This window comes from Bactrocera tryoni, chromosome 4, assembly GCF_016617805.1.
Source record: "Bactrocera tryoni isolate S06 chromosome 4, CSIRO_BtryS06_freeze2, whole genome shotgun sequence".
NCBI classification, from domain to species: Eukaryota; Metazoa; Arthropoda; class Insecta; order Diptera; family Tephritidae; genus Bactrocera; species Bactrocera tryoni.
Window position 1 is genome coordinate 5,093,944 of NC_052502.1, and position 25,175 is coordinate 5,119,118.

Consider the following 25,175-nt stretch of genomic DNA (forward strand, 5'->3'; position numbering starts at 1 on the left):
GCGCATTGAAGGTCATTTCGGGAATTGACCGAAACAATTGTTTCGAGGATTGGAAAACTATGTTGGCACAAGTGTAATTGGGGCTATGGAGGATTACTTTGAGTGGGACGACATAGATTTTGAATAATAAATTAAGACTTTTAAAATTATGAACAAAGTCTTACTAATTTTTGCTCATAATAATGAAACGCTATTTCGTTATATACCTACAGAAGTGTACCTACAGAACGTCCGAACTACAACACGGAAAGACGTGAAAATTGGCAGTTATTCGATTATTTCTATCTCAAAATCACTGTCGATGTTGCAATTATGTTCGATGAAATAAATTTCAATTCAAGAAATTGTTATTCAAATTACGTTGTTGAAAAAATTTTAAAAATGGAAAAAAATATCTCTACAGTTATGATTGTTTGTCGAAAAGTTCAAAAATGTTACAAAACAAAAAAGCGTTAATTAATTGATCATCGCGGTATGGTATTAGCACTCCTACTATGTATTTAGTTATGATTTTTGATAATCTTCGATATTTATTCAAGGGATTAAATTCCTACATAGCCGCGGGAAAAGTAGTAAATTCATAAAAAACTTTAATGACTATTCTCGAAAATAATTTATTCAAAAAATCTTAAAAAAAGCAAGCGTATTATTGAGGTACTCGTATAATGAACTTTAAAATTAAAAAAAAAAATATTTTTATTACATGATTTGGAGTTTTTTGAATTCATAAAACAGAGTTAAAAAACACTGATTGGCTACAACCAAAATTCTTTTGTTATTTACTTAAGAAACATTAATCATAATATTATAAGACTTGGGGGTTCAAGTTGACAGCTTTCAAAGAAGCAAATGTCAGCATGTGAAACGATCAATCAATCCACGTGTGCACATGTATTTGTCAATATGGTAATTTGCAAGCAAATTATAATAATTAATTACAACCTCAAAGTATTAATTACAAAAACAATCGTTCGTAATTCGAAATCATAAACATTAAAACACGCAAACTCATCAAAACATTTACTTTCGTGTATGCTTATGGTACATAGGTGTAGAAGTGAACAATTTAAGGCATAAACCCGAAAATATAATATGTTTAATCATATCTGAGTTATGTCAAAAAGAGTAAATATATTTATTTGTAGAAGCGAGTGAACTAAAAAATCGCAGTTGTAATAAATCACCCGTTCGATAAAGCAAAAATAACACAAAACAGCGTTCTCCTGATACCGAACAGTGATTAAGATAATTAGCAACAAATGAGCGCAGCTGTGAAAGTTCCAAATAATTAGAACCAAAACAAATCTCGCTTTGGAGTGAAATATTGAGCAATAGACGCCGTAGAGATAACTTAAGCCAACCGGCTCTGGCAGAACACAGCTACAAGACGCCGCAATGCCAGACACAAATAAATTACTGAATAACGGTTATCTGCGCACACCGCACATCTTCGGCCTAAGCACCGGCAGCAGCATGGATGACAGCGGTGCCACGGCGGCCAACTCGCCACTGTTGGAGGACAGCAGCGGCGTCGCCACAACAGCACTGTCGGACGACAAACTATTGAGCCTGCAGCAGAATAGTCGAAACCTGAACAACAGTGCCGCGAACAACGGACCGCACGTCAAATTGCCCATGGTCGTCTACTTAGGTAGTGACAGCGGTGGCGGTCGCGACGTTGGTGGTACAAATATGGGCGCAAGTTTAGGCGGCGGCATCGGCAGTGGCGCAGCACGCACAGCGCTACAGCGCAACGTACCCTCGCCCTATCAGAGCACCACAGCACCGATGCATCTCAGCCACCGCAACCATCCCCACCAGCACAGCGACTGGTTGACCAAGGAGCCAACGCAGCGGCGGCGTTTGCTTATTTTGGCTGCGGCCTTCACGGTGCTTGGCGCTGCGATCGGCGCCTTGGCGATCTACTTTGCGAGCAGTAATCGTTGTCATTCGTTGCCCATGGCAGGCACGGCGGTGAGCGTCAGTAGCAGTAGTAAGGACACGGAACCTAAAGGTAAGTGGCGTTGAGGGGCGGCTTTTGAAGATAATGCTAATCATAACAAATAAATTCATGTTATTTATGTTTATAAATGTATAAAAACTATTTGCGTTTGCACCTGCATACACATACGTTAAATGTATGCGCACTTGTTGGGGTCTCATGTGCTTATAAATGTTGCGTATACGCCATGTATCCGCCATAGTCTTACTTTAATGTATCGAGTGTACGCTATTTTTGATTAAAGCAGGAATTGCACGACCACGGGTGTCATCTAAGACACAAAAATCGAGAATTTATAACATGATAATGGATTTATAACATTTTAACGTAGATAATACTCCACCGTGCGAAGTGAATTTTTCTTGGGAAAAATCGATTTTACTTCTGCTAGAGATGCTTGTAGTTTTTGACGGTTTTTAGTGAATAGATAACAAAGAGTTTAAGTTTTAGTGCAACTAAATATCATATCTATGTTTTATATAACATAATTTAAAGAAATTTATGTATATTATGTAGTTCCAATTAGAAATATCTGCTATTGCGCGGAATACGAATGACAATATTAGTGCAGTAGCTTCCCTTTGCAGTTCGGTAACCAACTCTAAGATCTCTTTTTTGTATTTTCGTGTACTTTTTAAAAAGAGCAATAAAGAAAAATTCAAATATCATAGTTCAATAACACTTATCATAAAAAATTTTAATAATTAATAAAAGCTGACAGTGAACTAAACACACACGCTTATTCCTATCAAGCTATTAAGATAAGTTATCTGCAACAAAGGGGTAAACCAAATTTATCTTGTTTGTGGACTATCTCATCGGTCGACATTTCAGCCATTCTCATCAATCAATATGTGTAATCAGTGGGCTTGGACATAGATATAGACGAATCGAAAAATCTATGATATACATTGTGTTTATATGTCACCAATAAATGACGGAACATTGCCTCGGTCCTCGATCATAAACCACATGTATATGTATATACTATACAGTATATATATATGTATATATACATATAAGTACATATAAGTACCCAAATTAAATGTAGAATAATCAAAGTATATCAAAGCAAAGATTAATAAGCTTTTAGGTACATATATATGTACTTAAGTGCGTTTATCTGCGCACATATGTTCCTATTTGTATATAACGAATGCGTAAAATGTATATGACAGACATCAAACCGATAATAAACAGCCAATTTATGGCGAGCGGCATTTGCGTGTTGGATATAAACAAATTCGGCGGCTGTTAGATAATATAAACATAATTTATGTATTATATAGACTTATGTATACGTATAATGCTCCTCCCGCTTCGCTTAGACCTTTAAATTTTTGAGAATCAACTTTTTATCTTCTTCAAATTTACTAAATATTATTATTAAACGCATTACATTGAACATTATCGTAAGAATTTATTGATTTTATATAATGCACTTTTTATGTAATCATTAAAGGGTTTTTTATATACAGGTGGCAACTCTTAACTTAAAAATATTCTAACTTCAAAGAAGAATCCTCTTAATTTCAATAAAGATCTAAGTCAAAATTTCATTACTTTCGTGAGTAGTTCCGTCTGATCTGGGTAGATGGCAACCCTTGTATTTTTATACTTCGCATTTGTCTTTCTGTATATCTCCAAACTAGTCCCTTAGTTTTCGAGAGGGGAATCTAAAATTTTATGGACACAGAGATACTCATTTGTCAGAACCGCTAATATCGGATCACTAAAACATATATGTAGCTATTAGGTCAGTTTGATAAAAACTGAGTTATTGTAAGGAAAATTTATTTTTAAATTATTTTATTATTTAACAATAAATAATAATAACAATGTAATTTATTAACAAACTATTTTCACAACATTGTGCCGATTGAACCACTATATTATATAGCTGTCATACAAATTGATCAATCAAGGTCAATATAAATATTTTCATAACAGATCTTTTTTCCTTCTTAAGTAACCCTATTTCAACTAAAAAAAACTGTTATTAACAAACAACGTAACTTGAAAGTTCTTCGCCGCCGTGTTTGAATAGCTCGGACGGCAGTCTATCGGCCCCACCGCTTTGTTGTTCTTCAGACGGGTAATTGCTATTCGAACTTCTTCATGGTCGGGCAATGGAACGTCTGCTCTATCGTTATCTTTTGAGGAATTGGGCTTGACGTCTCCTGGTGTTATGCTTTTACTGCCGTTCAGCAGGCTGGAGAAGTGTTCCCTCCATAATTTTGGTATGCTCTGGGCATCAGTCACTAGATCACCTCCTTGGGCTCTACAAATGTATGCTCCGGTCTTGAAACCTTCTGTTAGTCGCCGCATTTTTCGTAGAATTTCCAAGCATTACCCCTGTCGACCAATTTGTCAAGCTCTTCATACTCACACATTTTGGCCTCTCTCTTTTTCTGTTTGCAAATGCGTCTCGCTTCCCTCTTCAGTTCTCGGTATCTAACCCATCCCACACGTGTTGTGGTCGGCCATAACGATTTCTTTTTCTTTGTTTTGCTTCTATGATTATGTAAAACCTCTAATCAAAAGTTTTTTAACCAAAACTTTGCTCAAATTTCAAAAAATTAAGTATTTAAGGCACTTGACCGGTTTAACTGATTAAAATATGTGACGATCAAAATTGTCTAGCTATATTTTTCGAAAACATTGCATTGAACAGTTTTCCGCTTTACAGCAAATGTTTTCAACTGGTCAATATCATCTAGATACATACTAAGGTCACCTTTAACTGATATTGTCACTATTTTGTTACTCTTCACACTTGAAAACATTCAAATTGCACTTCATTCATACACATATAGCATACACATATATACCAATAAACACAGATGACAGTCGGAGAAGTAACTGGGTCAGTGCTCAATAAAATCGAAAAACATTTCAATTTGTTGTAATTGCATTCCTTTCCTTTCCATTTCATTCTATTCCATTCCATTCAACTCAATTCTATTATATGCTACAAAATCGGTTTATCACCAAACCTCAAATATACCAGCATACATACACACAGCCCCAGATATGCAAAGGCAAACTGCAAGCAACTAAGCAAACAAGCAAGGGACCGTCAGCCAGGCGACGCCTAAACATATAGACATTGCGGTAGCCAGTGAAGCGTATACTTAATATCCGCACCTTCTTCCATTGTTATTGCCGCTTCTCATTTCGTTGGCGCTTGTGCTTGGCTGACAAGGGCTGATGACGACACATGCAACAGGCGTCGCACGCGCCCAACAGGTAGGCAAACAGCCAAGCTGTGAGCGCGTAGCAGACAAACAGTTCGCAATGGAAACACTGCCATTTTCCATTTTATAAATATGCATACATACATATATATACATATACATATATATGTATACATGTGTGTGTGTTTATTTTCTGACGAATATTGCTTCAAGAGAGTTCATATCGCTTAATCAATTTTAACGGAAGCGAATATATAAGAGCTTTTGTACGGCCAAGAACTTTTTATAAGTAATCACTTTTATCAGAGAAGAAAGCAATAACCGAAAGGAAAGAAATTTAAAATTGTCAAAAAGATAATTAGCACCACTGAAATCAATAATTGCCTTTACTTCATACAAATCGCTGCGCTTTTTATTTTTTCACCCATACAGTCCAGTTACCTTGACTTGACGTCTTTGGTGGTCACTTACCCTTATTAACATCACTACTTCTCTTCTCTCTTAAGACCATTGTCCCCTCATAAAGTTTGGGAGTGACAAGAGGAGAGAGTGGTTTTTCTTACTCTCTCAAAAACGGAAATTAGCAAAGTTTCTCGCGCACAGCAATTTACATAAGAAAACAATCATAAGAACCATTGAGTTCTTGGATTCTTTAAGTGCATTGTTCGTCACCAAGCCTTTTCTCGAGCGAATCTAAAAAAGTAAAATAACTTTTTGATCAAAGCAGCGCTGGGTACAATAAAGAGTGAACGTGACTGGCTAAGTTTGCCGGAAAATCGAGTGAAATTCCATTTCCTTTACATCTGCCTTAATGTCTTTTGCAGAGCGCTGCGAAGTAGAGACTTGCATGCAAGTGCATTTGTATGCATGTATTTAGTTCTACGTGTCAAGTGAAAGCTCTGATAATTTTATGGTAATTTTAAAGAACTAACCGTCAGCAACAACTATGACTTACAATTAATAATAATATTTTGTAGTCGAAAAAGTCTTTTCGTATTTTGTCAGAAAATGTCGTTGCAGGTGTATATCTCCAGTGCTACCCTTCATATTTTGTCATACCATATCGTATTGGAAAGGTGAGATTTTAAGTTTCATTTAACCAAAACTTAAATTCGTCGAAGTTGAAAACAAGTTACAACTGTTCAAAAATTATAGAAAATAATGAAGAAATTTGCTACTTTTTCTACTACCAATATATAACACAAAACTTGTATGGGCAACTTTTGTTGTGGAATCCTTGGTTCACTCCTCTGGCAACATTTTGTTCCCTGATTTGTCATCTATTACATTTTTTATTACCTCAGAGATTATCGCCAATATATTTTCAACCATGGAAGGAAAATTTCAAGTTTAGTTTAATTTTATTGTTTCAGACGTTTTAACCAATTAGATTGGTGGGGAATGATAATTGGAGATTTATATTTTTTTACCTCAACGGGGAGCTAGAAGAATACGTATATAACTAGAGGAAGACTCAAGTGGCCCAAGTGAATATCATTGACGTCACAGAACTGCGCCACTGTATTATTAATCGATTGTTTGTTGCACACTCTTTACACATTCAAAACTATTTTTTCAGACTAAAATATTTATTTTTCAGACTAAAAAAATTGATTTTTCAAACCGTTTTCTTTAAAAGTTTCGCAAAGTCATCAGCAAATCGCTTATGCAATAGACCGTTTTCACTGTTACGCAGCAGTTGCTCGAATTCCATATGTTTACCCGTAATTAGATATACACTCAGCTAACGCTCGAGCAATTTGAACAGAGTTAATTTGATTTTAATGTACGGAACGCTCGTCGCTACCACTCAATCTGCTATCACGGCGCTCGTCATCGACACGCCAAAGCCAATCACGCGCACACATAAGCATTTACATACATAAGCTACTCATGTGTGTTTGTGTGTGCGGGTGCTTATGACCAATATTCCACTTTCATATCCGGTAAGCGTTTGAGCTGAAGTGTGCCGATCAGTTTTTAATGCATATGTATATGCATACTATATACATATATGTGTGTACTTATATGTGTGCTTGGAGGAGCGTTTGTTGTCCATTAGTGCAGCGCATTGATAAATTGTTGGTGTGGTAAGGGCATGCTTTTATCGATTTTCCATGAGCAACATCGTTTAAAGCGATACTCTCGAGAGGAGTAAACATCCATATATAACGGTTTGCATGACAGGTCGTATGCGTACAACAATTCAATTAACTCACCTTCGATGAGTTATACCTTCAGTTTGCTTGTATCCCCCACCAGCGTTTTACATGTATGTGTGTGCTTGTGTTTTTGTACTCTAGCAACATGTTGCTACAGAGCACAATAGTTTTTTTCAGCTAACGGTTATTTATATAACCTAAAATTAATGGAGATAGTTATAGGATTGTGTAAATATAAATGATCAGAATAACGAGACGATTCGAAATCCGAGTGAATGTCTGTCCATACGTCCGTCTGTCCATCCGTGTAAGCGATAACTTGAGTAAAAATGTCTATGAAACTTGGTACACTTGGTACTTGGTTTTTGGCAAAAAACAATTATGAGTTCGTAGATGGACGTAGTCGGACCACTGCCGCGCCCACAAAAAGTCATTAATCGAAGACCTATAAACCTATAAAATGCCAAAACTAAATTAAGATATTAAAATGTAATTTGGTACAAGGGATTGCAGTAGCAAGGAACTCCTGTGGGTTAAAAATGAAAATAGGGGCGTGGCCTTGACCTCTAATAGATTTAATGTTCGTATCTCCTAAACCACTAAAGCACCCTTACCTAAACCAGCCTCCTTCCCCTATAACGGTTTTCTTAAAAACTAGTAAAAGCGCGATAAATCAATATTACATAAATTATCATTATTATATAAAATATAAACCTTTGAGATATGGCATCACGAGTCTAAATTTTTTCAAAATCGAACCAAACTATTCGAGCCCCCACATGCCGAATTTGTAAATCCCAGACTGACTTTTTGGCGAAAGTATCGGCCTATCTCAAGGAACTTGTATACAAATATGATATCCCCGTGTGTCAAAAGGGTTAAATCGGGTCAATACTTCTATTAGCATCCACATACCTAATACATATAAATGATGACTTATGCTACATACAAGGTGCGTTCCAAAGTAAACGAGACTTTTTGAATCTAGCGCCCCCTGGTGGCGCCATCTCTATGTCGACTGGTGCGTTAGAATCTGCTATCGATTGTCCAGTGAGAATTTCATGACATTTCATCCATTAGAAATGAAGTTATTGCGTTTTAAGTGTCAGTATGTTTGTGTTATCGGTGCGAAAATGAGCTTCGAACAAAGTGCCAACATTAAATTTTGTTTTAAAATTGGTAAAACTTTTACCGAAACGTTTCAATTGATGAAACAGGTTTATAGCGATGATTGCCTATCCCGTAGCAGAGTGCACGAGTGGTTTCAACGTTTTTAAAGTGGTCGTGAGGACATAAATGACGATAAACATGTGAGCCAATCAAAATCCGTGATCACCGGAAATTCCATCGATACTGTGCGTGAAATTATCAAAAGTCAGGCGTAATCATCATTGAAATTCATGGAAATGGAATTGAACATCTCCGAAACATCGATTTATCGCATCCTGACCGAACATTTTGGCTTACGAAAGGTGTGTGTACGGTTTGTTCCGCACAAATTGACTGACGATCAAAAATTTCGACACTTGTGACCGATTATTTGACCAAAAATCACATTTTAACTATTAACCACTCCCCGTATTCACCTGATATGGCACCGTGCGACTTCTTCCTTTTCAGAAAAATTTGCCCATGAAAGGAAAACGTTATGCAGACGTAGAGGTCATTAAAAAGGCTTGCACCGGCATACTGGCGGCCATACCGGCCAACGAGCTTAAATACTCGTTCGACATGCTTTTGGACCGTGCAAAAAGCTGTATTGAAGCAGAAGGAGACTATTTTGAACAAAATTAATTGATTTTGCCAAAAAAACATTTTTTCTGTTTTTTGTTTTAAAAGTCTTGTTTACTTTGGAACGCACGTTGTATGTATGTATATCGGCTAATGAGGGAGTTATTTTAATGAAATTGAGAGACCGTATTTTCCTAATAACGTAAAGTTTTAAGTTGTATTCAGATTCGTAAAGGACCAAATAAAGTTGATTTAATGAGTATTCCTCATTTTGTGATGCAATTATCGCCTCAACTATCGAAACTTGCTCTAGACCCTATATAACTAAATAACATTTTGCACCTGAAGGTTTTTCGCCGGCTTTGATTCTTACAAGTTGTGAGTGTATAAAATGTTCGGATACACTCGAATTTAGGTCTTTCTTACTTAATTAAATGTAACATTGTTGTATAATACTTACAGTGACTGACACTGCTTCATATTACAAGCGTGTGTGACAGACTGCGGGTGACAGACCGACAATTTGCGAGGGCGGTTTTGTAAGTTCAAAGATTTCAAAGGCATTATTATTTGTTCGACTTGGATTTCCCTTTCCTGCATTTTCTTCTTATTTTCAGCTGTTATTTGACCACCCCGTCTTTATATTAACTACTTATACTGCAAACTTTCCAAAATCTTTGGTTTTAAGTAAAGAAGTCCGCATTGTTGTCCGCATTCTTAGTCTCTCCCATGAAAATTATCAAGAACTCTTATGAATCGTAATGAAATAGCATCAACCACAACCTAAAATGTTCAGGTTTCATGAAAAATCGTAATAGTCGTCACTAACATAACCTTATATGCGGAAATTGGAATGAACACGCTCATTTCAGAACCTTTAACTTCAAGCACGTCACTCGCTTATCAAACTACCCTTTTATACATAGTACATATGTACGATTTTGACATGCCTGTCCGACTCCATGGCGTCAAGCTGTGGCTACTTGCCATCTCTCAGTGTGTTATGAGCTTGCAGCTGATGTCCTCGCCGCCAACTGGTTGTTTTTGCTCATGTAGAGAGTATTAAAATCTCGTTTATATCCATTGGCGTCACTTGCCACATCGTCCGATCACATAATGGTGCACGTGTACGAGTGCGGGAATATAATTGCATTCGCTTGTCATTTACTCTGCCAGAAGCCTGCGTAGAGCACATTATGCCATAATATTTAAATCCTCGAGGATAGATTGGCCAGATTGCGTACATTTACTTCATTTTAACCACGGCGGGGATTATTCCGTTAGGAGTGTTCGGTCAACAAATAATTTGTATAAATTATCATAAAAGCTTGAAAAATTGCTCTCAGTATAAAAAGTAAGGTGCATGGAGAGAACGCAAATGTACTTTTATTAAGAGAGAGTTGCAAGTTTAGGACCACAAAGTTTTAGAAAATTTGTTTAAACAGAACAAAACACACTGATATAATGAAAATAATATACATATATGCAGCTTAGAAAATATATGTATATATGTATATGTACATATACATATATATTTACAAATGATCAGCTTGATGAGTTGAGTCGATTTAGGCATGTCCGTTAGTCTATCCGTCTGTATATATATACGATATAATCCCTCATTTTTTGAGAAATCGATCTGTAATTTTACAACCGTCCTTTTTTCACCAAAAAACTGCTCGTTTGTCGGAACAGCCGATATCCAGTGGCGTAACTAGGGGGGGCGAAGGGGGCCGTCACCCCGGGGCAACGTCTTGGGGGCGGCAAAACGATATCCGCTGTTTTTTAATATTCAGAAAAATACTTCAACAAATTTTTTACAAAATTTATTATAAAAGATAAAGAGTTGTACACTATATAATAATCTGAATAACAATGAAAAATATTAATTTTTACTCGAATACTCTTCAGTCTTTAAATTTGTCTTATATCTGTTGGCTTATATCTTTGTTAAAAATAGTGATAGAACTTAAAGATGAACTTTTCTAGCTTTGTTCAGCGACGCGCCACTCTCACAGTTACCCTATGCTTTGAATGTAACAAATACTTTTATTTCTCCAAATTTTCAAAAATGGTATTTAAAAACTCCAATTCGGGCAAAAATTCCTGCAAATTGTGCCAAAAGCGTACAAAATATTGGGCGAAAATGGGTTTTTTCTATGGATTTTAATAAGATGTCTTCTAAATTTACTATCAATTTCCTCAAAACCCGTATTGTGAGAATTTTGGAACCTCAGAATTTGAGTGGCTTCTAGTTCCTAAATTTTATATACATACTTTATATCAAAGATATTTTGTAAAAATTCACTTTTGTTCGAACCACCTCATGAAACATGTAGGTAGGTAGATAAAGGGGGGCGGTAGAACAACCTTGGCCCCGGGCGCCCGAAGTTGTAGCTACGCCACTGCCGATATCGGTCCACTATAGCCTATAATTGCCATGCAAACTGAACAATCGCAATGAAGTTATTCTAAGGACACTTTTGTATTTGTGAAGAATATTATAGTTTCTTTTTTTTATTTTTTTGGTTTTTACCTCAGTTGCTTGCAAATTTCCTTTCCGAACACAATTTCCGAAACATAACTTTGTCAGTTTGAAAAATTTGACTGTTCCTGCCTGATACAATTATAAAGCATCTGATTTGCCCTGTTATTACGCATTTTTGGAACTTGTACTATCTGATCAAATTTGACCTGGACAAAAATTCTTTGTTATCACCTTCAAAATAATATCATTTTGAGCCAATGTAGCATGCTTGCACGCTTAATAAAATTTTAGATACATTTCCATCAGCGAATAGCTTCAGTGAACTTATGGGCCCTACCAAATTTGAGGAATTCGGTAGCTGAGCGATGAGTGTCGTTTCATGTTTGGCCAACAAGTCAGTTCAAGAATTTTATGTCCACAAATGCGGTTGTTTACGACAAATTGCTTCACATAAATGCCTGAAAATGGACAGTATTTCTTATTAACCGTTTGATCATGTGGAACGAATTTGAACCACACCACAGTAATCAAAGAAAACGAAGAGCATCATCTCGATTTTGGAGGTTGACGTCTTTTGATTTCAACTCACTCTTGAAGCACCATTGTTGGATGTGTTCACAAGCCCACGCTAGTATGATGCATTTGTTAATGTAGGGTTCTCAGCTGCGTTGCCATGCCTCTCTCTATGTCGTCGTCGTGTTTGCAAAATATTCAAGTTTAATATCCGCCAACCCAATAATATCCAAAACAATCCAATTTTTTGTGGCGAGTCTAGCATTGACACGTATCATATCCAAAACATTAACCGAAATGTGTTGAGTGGATTGATGAGAAATATTGAGATCCTCCGCTAAAAACTTTTGTACTAACCTTGGGAAAAAATAGTTATCGATACGGTTTATGTGCGCTGTTAATATATTCGGGTTGAATTTGATCAGATTCTTCTTCTTCTTTACTGACGTAGAAACCGTTAACGCGGTTATAGCCTAGTTAACAACAGCGCGTCAGTCGTTTCTTTTTTCTCCCAAGTGGCGCCAATTGGAGATTCCAAGCGAAGCCAGGTCCTTCTCCACCTGCTCCTTTCAACGGATTGAAGGCTTCCTCTTCCTTTGTTTCCCCGGCGCGTACTGCGTCGAATACTTTCAGAGCTGGAGTGTTTTCGTCCATTCGGACGACATGACCTAGCCAGCGTAGCCGATGTTTCTTTATTCAGATTGCTTATAGTTTTATTCTTCAATGATATGTCTCCAAGTCCAGATGATATGAAATATTCCCATTTGTGATACATTTTCCCCAATTATCTGATAATATTACTGGTCCGTTACAAATCATGTGAAATTATGAGAAAAATAATGGTTCAGTTTGGGCGATGCATCATGCGCTGCGAATGTTCAGTAGGAACCTCACCCTTGAATGGGCACGTTACTAAACAAAATTGTCGCCATTACAGTGATGGTAATCCACAAGCCATTGTTGAGATCCTGTTACATCCTCAAAAGGTCACTTCATCGTCGTCTCTATGGGTCCATATTTCTTCAAAAATGAAATGGAGCAAGTGTTACAGTCAATGGATACTATATACATACGTACCATACAGCCATAATTAATGACTTTTTCGTACTGGAATTGGCGGATGTTACATCAACAGAAGACCTTTGGTTCCAACAAAATCAAATGCATTTTATTTCTTCATGAAAACTTAAAAACTTTATTTTAAATCAATATACCCGGCAGTAAAAAATAAACATTTGAAATAATTTTTTTTTTGTAAAATTGCCTTATTAAATAAGTAATTAATTATAGTACAAGCTTCAGCTTAAATGATTAAAAACATTAACTAGTGAAAAATTAACATATTTCATTATTCTTTTCCAGATGTGAAGTTTCCTCAACGAAATATTTGCTTAACGGAGGATTGTGTACGGACAGGTAAGGCATTAAAAAAGTAATTAATTAATTTTGATTATATGCAAGTATTTTCAAGTATACGCCTACAAATTAAGAAAATATAATAATGACAACATATTGGGCCTAAGTCTTAAGGCTTATGGCTGCGCTTATAGCATAGATACGCCAAAAATAGTAAACTAAGAATATAGCAGGGACACGCAAAATCATGATACATATGTACACCATTGTCCAAATCTTGACAGGCATATGACATTCTACTAAACTGTTGCCAAGTGCATGTTGCAGACTTCAAAATAGGAAACATAAAAAATAGATGAAAAAAACGTTTGCTATTTACAATAATAAAATTGCCATTTGCAGCACATATGCCTCCATGCCAAATAAAAAAAACGGCATTCAACTCAATTCCCACAACGCAGCCAGGAATTAGAAAGTACAACCAGCAACAAAAAAGCAACAATAATGACAAACAAATAATGTTAACGATGACAACGACGACAACCTTTGTTGTCAACAATGTTCATCACCGCCACATTGTTCATTATAACTGGCCCTCCGCTTCAGCTGGCCGTACGCCGCGGCGTTAAGCGAATGAATGGATGAAGTAAGAATACGCTCACCAACGACCAACAGTCAACTGACAACTGGTAAATGCTCGTCCAATTCAAAATGCATTTCATATGCTCCAACATGACATTGCCAGCCATTTTGATTTTGATTGGTGGCACAAACATGTAATTTCCTCCTCAGCACAACTCTCCAGCGGGCTATTTGATGATTGCACACACGGACACACATATGCACGTAATTACACACTCATACACATATAGTATGTGCATGTACATATGGATGCGTGTGTGAGAATAGCTTTGAGTGGCTGCTGTTGCCGCTGCCACTGATTCGGCCCATTGTTGTCAATGTTGCCGTTGTTGTTGCTGCTGTCATAGCTGTTGTCAAAAGGTTGTTGGCATGCCGTGTTGTTTCTATTATTGTCGCCTACCTCTGTTGCTGTCATGTTAAAATGTTCCGTTTGCTCATAAAAACGCCTGCAATTGTGTGAGTGTGTGTGTGTGTGGGAAATTTTCAAAGTCTTCTTTGCTACGCTTGTATGCTCACAGATTGCCTAAATTGAAAGCGGCAACATTCATCTTTCTTGTCATGTTCATTTAGCATGTGTAGGCTTGTGACACATACTTTTTTTTTAATATTGTCAACTTTTGCATAGAGAGCAAAAATCGACTCCAACAACAGTTAAGGAAGACACACGTTTAATAAAATTACTTAGCGAACTTGCAACTTTAAAAATAAAACTTAACTGTGGTACCTGTCGCAAGCGTTTTGCTCTACGATGCGCAAGATAACGGCCAAACGAAATGTAGCAGTCGCAATCTGCCGGTTTCACATGCTGACAAGTGGGCAATTACACACACATACACACAAAACTAATATAAATACTTCGCCTTTTATAAACAATTATGCACACATGCACACACTTGTTCACATATATGTATGTGTGTGCGTTGCTCATAAACTGCTGCAATTCACGCACACGTACCTTATAATGGTCTACAGCTCCACTGGGCGTATGAGTAACATAAAGAAGCGCTCTGTGTCAGCGCACTCACACTTCGGTGTGCAAATATACATATACTCATATAATGCGTATATGCATTTGTCTGCATGCATATACAAGGATCTGGTGCACATGCGAACTAACGCAACCCATTTACCCTGACCTCTTTCGATTAAAGACACACCGACACTTGCGCATTTCCTTGTTTTAAAACTTTAGCTCATAACAAATTTCAAAAGGCGGTGAGGGAAGCAAGCAGATGTGCGCTATTTACAAACAAATATGTACTTATGAGAATGTACGCGCATAAATATGAATATGCGAAGCAGGAATTGTTGTTTTATGAAAAAACTTACACAAATGCCCTCCATGCAGGGAAAGAAACTGGCCAGCCAAATGTAGAGGCTGAGAACTAGGCTAATTTCGCCAGTAATATACAATATAGCTCTGAAAGTGATAATTGCTTCCAAAAGCCTAACAAAGTGATAGCCAAACATCAGGCTTCACTTATTAATGCCGACTAGTGTCGGTCAGAGATTAAACCTTCGTACTACAAGGCATCTAGTTTAAAGTCAGCTCAAAATGTGAGAAACGTCGTAATGTAGCAGTGAATGAATAGAGAGTTATTGTTGAAATTATAATAATCTTTAAGAGGTGGATAGATGCATTAATTTGTGCAATAGAAAAATGGAAATTAAATTAAAATAAATAAAATAAAAATAAAAAGTATATTACAAAATTATATGATCTTCACTTTTCTACACTTAGCGAACGTTTCACTTTTTATACTCGTACTAGTGCCAAACTATAGGAAAGGTAGCAGAAAGGGTCAATTGAGATCACTAAATTTGTGCGTTTTTATTTCATAGTAAATAGTATGAGCGTGAACCAAAACCTTTTCCTACAGGGTCTGTACATACATAACTGTTCTCCTACATCTAATATATGCGTAAATAACGCAGCACTTATTACATTAAAAGAACAAATAAAAATGAAAGAAACGCTTTTAAGAAATTTGCTCTGCAATTAATATTGAATTATTGCATTAAAACTTTGCAATATTGTTATTATTATTAGTTTCGTATTCAATTTAATTTATTAAAAGTAGAATACAAAATGAACAGAAGTAGTAATGAATGCTTGAAGCTGTACTAAAAAGGCGCACAGAGGTCAGGTTAAGAACAAAGCGGCTGTCGTGACAAAAAAGTACCCAGAAATTGCAAATAAAACGCAAAATATTTAATTATTCAATTCAATTTTTATTTTGTCGTCTTCAAAAGTAATCCCCACCAGATGTAATGCATGAATTTTCAAGTCCTGGAAACACTTTTCATAAGGCTTTTTGGGATGGCCTTCAGCTTCTTCAGCGAATTTTGTTTTATCTCTTCGATCCACTGAAAACGATCTCCACGAGGTGGCAATTTCAGTTTGGGGAACAAGAAAAAATCACACGGGCCAAATGTGATGAATACGATGGTTGATCGATGATATGCATAGCATTTTTGGCTTTAAATTCGGTTCCAATCATGTCTCGATGCGATGATGCATTATAATCGTGTAAAATCCATAAATAGTTATTTCATAATTCTGGCTGTTTTCGGCAGATATTCTCATGCAAACGCCTCAATACTGGCAAATAGAAATCCTTATTGACCAAATTCATGCACCAATCCACGAATATCAAAAAAAAACAAGAAAAAAACGTTAACTTCGGCTGCATCGAAGCTAATATACCCTTCACAGGTGCATTTCTTTTAGTAACTACGTGTTCAGTAATCCATGTCAATGAGCAGATACCACGTCAAATGCGACAGTTTTCCATACAAGCCCTTGATTCCGATAGTTCCGTTTGTATGGCAGCTATATGCTATAGTGAGCCGATCTGAACAATTTCTTCGGATATTACATTCTTATATCTATACCAAAAATTGTGAATTTATCTTGTCAAATGCAAAAATTTTCCATACAAGAACTTGATTCCGATCGTTCAGTTTGTATGGCAGCTATATATTATAGTGGTCCGATATCAGCAGTTCCGACAAATAAGCAGCTTCTTGAACAAAAATTGACGGTTGCAAAATTTCAAAACGATATCTTAAAAACTGAGGGACTAGTTCGTATATACAGACGGACAGACAGACAAACGGACATGGCTAAATCGACCCAGCTCAACGTACTGATCATTTAAATATATACTTTATAGGGTCTCCGACGCTTCCTTCTGGGTGTTACAAACTTCGTGGCAAACTTAATATACCCTGTTCAGGGTATAAAAACAATAAACATCACTTAGATTTTTGAGCAGCTTTGGAGTGTTTTTTTTTGGTTTCGGCTCGTTTTTTCCGATGATTGTTGACTTGTTTGCATATCAAACTCATAAACCCATATCTCACCGCCAGTTATAATTCTATCCCTGAATGTGGGATCGGAATTCGCACGATCAAGCGTATCCAAAGAGACCTGTTTACGGTACTCTTTCGGAAAAAAATTCGCGTTATCGGGACAAGTCGAATAAGAATGCGTTTCATACCCAAAATATCCACGAAAAGCATTCGAACAGACTCGCAGGAGATGTCGGGCTCTCTTAACATCTTTCTAACACTTGCATTTCAAGCACCATATCCTTCCTTTTAATATTTTCATCAGTTGAAGAGGTTGGAGGTCGTCCAGAACAAGGCATGTCTTCAAGGATTCAAGGATTCTTTGTTCGATATTTTTATCCATTGCAAAAATCGCAACACACTACGGAGGGGCACCGACTTAAGCAGCTGCTGTAAACAAACTGGTTGACAGAACGCGCTCATATTTTGCATAGTAATTAAGAACAGTCCTACCAACTTAGCAAAATACATGTTTTTTAAACATCATTTGTCCGGGGAATTTAATTACAAGTTCCACATGCTTTTTTGTCTCAATGAATATACTCTAGGTGTGCGGTACGTAGAAAAAGTAGTGCGAAAATATCGTAGGCATATTCCACCAACTGCACAAAGAGATGAAGTACATGAAAACAACCCGGAAGGTCTTGGACCAAACCCCAACACTTGGAGCAGTTAAAGTTATAGGAGAAGGGCGTTTACCTATTTCGAATTTCGATTTGTTTTTCGAATATGGAGAAACCCACAGCCGACAACTTCTCATAAGAGCTAAAGAAGTGTTTGAGTGAAAACTTTAATGGGAATAGTGCATTGGCTTATCTTTCTGACAATATCGATCGAAAGTAGCCATGATAGTCCTGATTGTCTTTATTGAAAAATACTAACCAAAAACTGTAGCACAATCTGTTTTAATTATATAGTAACTACCGATTTTCTTAAATAAGTATTTTCGAATAATTTCAGCTGCTTCTTTACTTTCGGCCATGGACACGTCGGCGGACCCTTGTACGAACTTTTTTCAATACGCATGTGGTACGTGGAATAAGATACATATCATACCCGAAGATCGCAGTTCGATAAGCACATTCGAGGTGAGTAAACAGTAAGCGATCACCACATTAAAAAGAAATTTTAATATCCAAAGTAAATAAGTCTTCCAAATTTTCTATTTAGAAAAATCAGATATTCATTTATATATGTATGTATATATGTATGTTCATATTTTCATAAATATATTCAGGTTTTGTCCGACGAACAGCAAGTGGTGTTGAAGGGCGTACTAGAAGAGTCCATTAAGGTCGACGACAACAAAGCCACCATCAAAGCCAAACAGTTTTATAAGAGTTGTATGGATTTACGTAAGTTGAGGACATTATTTGGCAGATGTATAAATACAAAATCCTCCATTTCTTTCGCATGTTTAGCTCAGATTCGCAAAATTGGCGAGGGTCGCTTAAAGGAGGTGCTCCAGTCGCTTGGCGGTTGGCCAGTGATCACACCGAACTGGCAGCCGCCCAATATGACCATCGAGCAATTAATGGGACTTATACGTGGTAATTATAGTGAACCGGTGCTAGTCGAGCTATACGTGGGCGCCGACGATAAAAACTCTTCCGCTAACATCTTACAAATCGATCAACTACAGCTGGCGCTGCCTTCACGCGATTACTACCTGAAACCGAGCAGTGAAAATGATTTGAAGGCCTACCATAAGTATATGACGCAAACCGCAATACTACTGGGTGCTGATCCTGTGACTGCAACGCAAGAGCTAGACGACGTGTTGCAATTTGAAATTAAACTAGTGAACGCTTCACTGCCCGAAGCGGATCGACACGACACGAGCGCCATCTACACGAAACTCACTTTGCCTGAGTTGCAAGCTCAAGTGCCGCAACTGAATTGGACAGTTTTTCTAAAAACCGTACTAGGACCCGATATCGAATTGTTGCCGGATGAGGTGCTGGTCAGTTACGCCATGCCATACCTCGTGGAAATGGGTAAGATTCTAGAGAATGCCGATCGCCGCGTGGTACACAACTACGTCATTTGGCGTTTGGTGATGTCCATAATGGCACACATGATCGACGAATATCAACGCGAACGCATTGAGTTCCGCAAGATATTACTGGGCGTACAATCGGAGCGCATGCGTTGGTCTCAATGCGTTGAATGGACAAATAAGAAGCTAGGCTTGGCGGTGGGTGCGCTCTTCATACGGGACAACTTCAATCAGGAGAGTAAAGATACGGCGCTTGAAATGATACACACACTGAGGGAGGCATTCAATGAGTTACTAACGGAAAATCACTGGATGGACGACGAGACGCGGGCGGTGGCTAGAGAGAAGGCGAACGCTATGAACGAACGCATCGGATATCCGGAAATTCTCAACAATGCAACGGAGCTGGAGAAAGAGTACGAAAATGTGAGTTTGTGAGTATACATACATGTGGTAGTGATACAAATGATTTGAAAAAGGTGCAATTTAAGTATCAACCATTATTCTATCATAACCTCAAAGTTAACTGCGGTTTTGCCTAATTTTGACGTTTTTTTTTTTTACCTAAAGCTCACAATCGTGCCCGATAATTTCATGGAGAATGTACTTAACATACTGAAATGGGATTCGGACAAAAATTTACAGCTGTTGCATCAGCCCGTCGATAAAGAGAAATGGACGACGGAACCGGCTGTGGTAAATGCCTTCTACAACCCGAACAAAAACGATATCGGTAAGCTTGGTTGGAGTTTTATATTGAAGCAAGTCTATTATCGTTTTTATTTTACAGTCTTCCCGGCAGGGATATTTCAACCACTATTTTATAGCAACAATTATCCGAAATCGGTTAACTACGGCGGAATCGGTGTCGTGATCGGACATGAAATAACCCATGGCTTCGACGATAAAGGTATAGAAAATTTTGCAAAATAACTTTTTTTTATTATTTAAAGTTTCAATAAAAGTTTGAAGCGCAATTTTCAATACTTTGTATGGCGCAAGATCAGTACTGTTCAAATCTTCACATCTTTCTAAACTCAATGTTACCTCAATAGTATTAACACTTTTTATTTTCTCTCACAGGACGACAGTTCGACAAGGACGGCAACATGATGCAATGGTGGAACAATGCCACCATCGAAGCTTTCCGCGAACGCACGCAATGCATCATCGATCAGTACTCCCGTTATAAGATTGAGGAGGTGGGCATGTATGTGAACGGTCGCATGACGCAAGGTGAAAACATAGCGGATAATGGTGGACTTAAGCAGGCTTTTCGGGTAGGCAACACATTTTCCATGATAATTTGCAAAAAACAATAAATATAATGAATGATTTTTATACACCACATAAGGCCTATAAAAAGTGGGTTAAGCGGCATGGACCCGAACCGGAATTACCAGGTCTAAATCTCACGCACGACCAACTATTCTTCTTGAACTACGCACAAATCTGGTGCGGCTCTATGCGTCCCGAAGACGCCGTCACGAAGATACGCTCTTCGGTGCACTCACCCGGTTTCATACGCGTACTCGCGCCACTCTCGAACTCAAAAGACTTTGCCGAAGCGTACAAATGCAAACTCGGCTCGCCGATGAATCCTGTAGAAAAGTGTAGCGTGTGGTAGAAAGTTCGCTATGTAGTACATATACGTGCTAACAAACTAACTTTATTAAATATATATATATACATACATATATGTATATACATATGTAATTTATATAAGCATAAAAAAGCTATTAAATCAGAATGTATACAATAAATTTGATTGGGTAGCACAGTGTAATAATGCCAAGGCATATAAATATTCAAAGCAGTTTGCTTAAAGAATAGAATTAGTATCTAATGATTTTATTTTTTTATAAATGTTTTAAAGCATTATTGAACTTCGTATATATACGAGGATTAAATAAACAAAGAGAATGTTAATTTGAGTGAGTAAAATTAACATGAATTAGGTAAATATCGTACGTCAGCACACACATACGCACACACACACACACATAACAAGCTAAGATATAAATATAACAAACCCTCATTTGCGAATTTGTATAACGCAAATACAAACACACATACATTGCTCTAACCATTCATACATACATACATTTGGTATGTGTGCCTACAAGTGTACATACATACAATTAAATACGGCACAATTCAATACAAAAATTAAGATACATATAATTATGAAGTCGTGCACAGCGCAGATAAAAAAAGGAAAAACAACAACAAACCTATACATGTATATGTGTAAAGATAAAAATGCATTCACACACACAAAAACTATGTACTTAGTATATTGATAACAAACACTGAAGAATAAAAAATGAAACAATATCGTAATTTCACAAACGTAACGGCGAGTTGTTTTCTTTGTTTCCGAAAAATTTGCAAATTAGCCTCAGCCACGTGTTGAGCAAGAGTATATGGATGAGAACATGAGCTGGAATTGTTCTAATTTTTTTCTTTTTATGTCAAATCTTTTATACTTAGGGCAAAATGCAACAGGTGGTGCCGTTGTTTTGTAATTTTTTTTCTTTTTATGTGAAATCATTTATAATTGTCAACACTTATGTAAGTACAAAATGCAACAGGTGGTGCCGTTATTTTTGTAAGTAAGCGAAATTTTAGAGTTTTTATAAATGTTTGCAATTTTATACCTGCTTTGCCACTACAAAGTGGTCAAATCACCTTGACAACAGCAAAATGACGGTAAAATTTAATACTTCAAAATTCGTTGCCCAGTTAAGTTGGCAAATTATTCTAATTTACCGATACATAAGTTGTTTCAAATTGAATTATTGAATCCAGTTTTATATGTTTTTTTACAAGAGCACAGTTCCACTTTATTAGCAGCATAAATTATTTTTTCGTTTAAAATGTAAATAGAATAATTGGAATGATTTATCGTTATCAGCAGTTATAAAGGAACAAATATTCTTACATACTTTCAAAGAAAAAGTAATATAGTTTACAGTGAGTTTTCAATTCCAATTTTTCTCCTTTATGAATGTTGGAAACGATTATAACGTAAAATTATACCACAGACTTTATATAAATAATTTCAATACATACAAATTTAGGACTTTAAAATTTGAGCACTCCTACTCAATTGGTAGTTATAGTTTTATGTTTGTGTAATTTTTGGTATTATATTATTCATACATATGTATATATACACAGTTTGTAGAATTCCTTCGTTAAAATGAAAATATTTAATTATCACACATTTGCGTAGGTACTCAAGAAATAATAGCATCCATTCGTGTATCACGGAATTCTTGGCAATTTAACCAAATGCCGATTTGAGACATCAATTTAGGAGTGTATAGTGTGGGCTGTAGTAGGACGTGGATTGCGTGACCAACTCTGTTCAGTGGCGCTAGCGAATATTAAATAGATGAAATTTCCACCGATATTTACAGCTGCCGCCAGCCAGAATACAATGCGCCATCGTGCCAGTGTCTCATGATGATTTATGATTACGCCAATCACATACGGTGCTAAGAAGCCGCATATGTTGGCCGCCGAGTTAGTTAGGCCATACATAGTGCCCGCATAGCGTGGACTTAGCGCAATATGATTCATTTGATTGCCTGCGTATACTGCGCCACCAAAGGAACCAACACCGGCCAACATCACTGTGACCCAAACCCAACTGCAGCCCACATAAGCTGTGGCTAAAAGTCCGATCGATGGTATAATGGACGCTATTGAATTCCATAATTTGTACGAGTTGAGTAGAGAAATATAGCGTTGTTCCAACATCCAATCGGCCAAACCGGAACACAGAATGCCCACAATCCAGCTTGTGAAGTAAGGTATCGCGTTTAACATTGCATTCGATTGGATGTCAAAGTGTAGAATATTACTCATGTAGGTGGGTAGTTCTGTCAATTGTGTATAAAAGGCCCAACTTTGTCCGCATTGTGTTATTAAGATTGCCCATAACGGCAGTGATGTGAAAATGGATCTCCATGGAATCTCGTCGTTCGTTGTCTGTATTGCATCATTTTCGTTTTCGGTCAACAATTCATTATAATTGCGTGGTTGCATTGAGCGAATACTGCGCTCTATGTAATCACGCTCCTTGTAAGATATACGCGGATGTACGCTTGGCTTGTCGTACACGAGATACATCCAAAATAAAAACCATACTATGCCAAGTAAGCCAAATATATAAAATGCTGAGGGCCAACCCCCAAGAAACTCCAAAGAGCAGAGCCACCCTGCTAGTGGCATTGAGATCACTGTACCTATGTTCGAACCAGCATATACAATGGCGGCGAATTTATTCCGTTCCAGTGGCGGAATCCAGTGCGCTAACATTGCATGCATTGCTGGATAGGTGACACCTTCACCCATGCCTTCTAAAACACGAACCAGCACTAGCATTGGTAGACTCCAATATGCAGCGATAGGTGTTAGGAGTGTAAAAATTGCAGTTATCAACACACCATAGCCATAAATCAGTTTTCCACCCATAAGCTCTGCTAATCGACCGCCAGGTACTTGTGTCAGCACATAACCGTAAAAGAACGATCCTAAAACTAGACCCTGAGTGGCCTCATCCCACAAAAAATCTCCCTCCTTCGACGGTGTAGTAGTGTTAGTTGGTGTTGGTACTGGGCACGTATCATCGACGGTGCTAGAATTATCTTGAGGTATTGCCGTTTGATTCACCATAGCCACAATTGCTACAGACAAATTAACACGCATTGCATAGACTACTGCGAAACCCAGGAAACCCATTAAACCGAATATATGTCGAGTTTTAGGAAATTCGCCATCATCTATAATTGAAAAAAAAAGCAAAAAACAGTATAGATTTAACAATAGACACGATTTCAATACGTATTTTGTTCAATATATGTACGTTTTCGTAAATGTGTCTAATGAGTAATAACCTTCAACTCCACCAATGAGAGGCGTATCTACAGAGCTCCCTTCATTTGTGTCGGAAACCTCACTATCTTCATTAGTGTTCGCTGTTCTGCGATTGCTGTCTGGGTCATTATGGAAAGTGTTGTCGTCATCATCATAATCTTCCGCTGCATAATTGCGAACAAATCCAGCACTTACATCAACGTCTACGGCAGTAGCGACGCCACGCGAGTTCTTTGTGCGAAACATATTCAGCTTATCACCCCTCGACTAATTAAAACTTATCAAATTATAATTTAGAAATTAGTAAACATATTACACACAATCAGCTTACGAACGAGACTAAATTCAATGAACACGAATAAAATTTTGTTTAGAATAAAAAAATCAACAGAAAAGAGAAAGGAAAACTAGTTGAATAGCAATAACAGCTGATAATATAGAGTTGCCAACCGCCCATTAATTATTTCGATCTGTATATCGTCACCTAAAATGCAAAATAATGTATCATCAAAAAATTCGAAATTGAGTATTTTATTGTTTACAATTCACTACTTCAAAAAAAAAAAAATTATATTACATTTGTTCAGCATATTCAGGTTCTACGTTCAAATATAAACAAGTTTTAACCAATATTAAAATCTTTTTTCACTCTTGGGCTATTTTATTTCGTGTTTCATTCACGAAACTGTAAATTTTCGAGAATGTTGTTACGTTATTTTGCATTTTAGGTGACGATATTTACTTTCATAAGTCTATTTTTATGAAGTTAATCAAATTGGTATAAAATAATCTGATTTACTACGTTTTAAAAGGAATTGGAATTGGGAGTTACTATAATGAATCC

At 37.0% G+C, this 25,175-nt stretch overlaps 2 protein-coding genes across 6 annotated transcripts in view; one reads left to right on the forward strand and one right to left on the reverse strand.

Moving 5' to 3' along the window:
- Positions 1-21,801, forward strand: part of LOC120773487 (neprilysin-1) — a 33,112-nt gene extending 11,311 nt beyond the window's left edge. For 4 of the 5 annotated variants that reach the window (XM_040102424.1, XM_040102425.1, XM_040102429.1 and 1 more), the window contains exons 2-10: positions 1,146-2,014; positions 13,456-13,509; positions 18,406-18,533; positions 18,683-18,800; positions 18,867-19,870; positions 20,015-20,177; positions 20,235-20,354; positions 20,528-20,724; positions 20,799-21,801. In XM_040102424.1, the coding sequence (XP_039958358.1) occupies positions 1,396-2,014; positions 13,456-13,509; positions 18,406-18,533; positions 18,683-18,800; positions 18,867-19,870; positions 20,015-20,177; positions 20,235-20,354; positions 20,528-20,724; positions 20,799-21,071 (2,676 nt within the window). In that variant the 5' untranslated portion in view covers positions 1,146-1,395 and the 3' untranslated portion in view covers positions 21,072-21,801. Of the gene's footprint in view, positions 1-1,049; positions 2,015-13,455; positions 13,510-18,405; positions 18,534-18,682; positions 18,801-18,866; positions 19,871-20,014; positions 20,178-20,234; positions 20,355-20,527; positions 20,725-20,798 lie in introns of all 5 variants that reach the window. The other variant, XM_040102426.1, reaches the window with a different exon arrangement.
- A 448-nt stretch (positions 21,802-22,249) lies between these two features.
- LOC120773489 (sialin) lies at positions 22,250-25,131 on the reverse strand. Its single transcript, XM_040102430.1, has 2 exons — positions 24,352-25,131; positions 22,250-24,237 (listed from the first exon to the last, which is right to left on the reverse strand). Exons 1-2 carry the CDS (start codon positions 24,575-24,577, stop codon positions 22,763-22,765), a joined length of 1,701 nt encoding a protein of 566 aa, XP_039958364.1. The 5' UTR covers positions 24,578-25,131; the 3' UTR covers positions 22,250-22,762.
- Positions 25,132-25,175: the final 44 nt, after the last annotated feature.

Bases quoted from the DNA above. Each gene is read 5' to 3' on its own strand.
- LOC120773489 (XM_040102430.1), bottom strand. From the start codon at position 24,577: ATGTTTCGCACAAAGAACTCGCGTGGCGTCGCTACTGCCGTAGACGTT. The intron at 24,238-24,351 runs GTTATTACTCAT...TTTCAATTATAG, and splicing joins TCTCATTGGTGGAGTTGAAG to ATGATGGCGAATTTCCTAAA.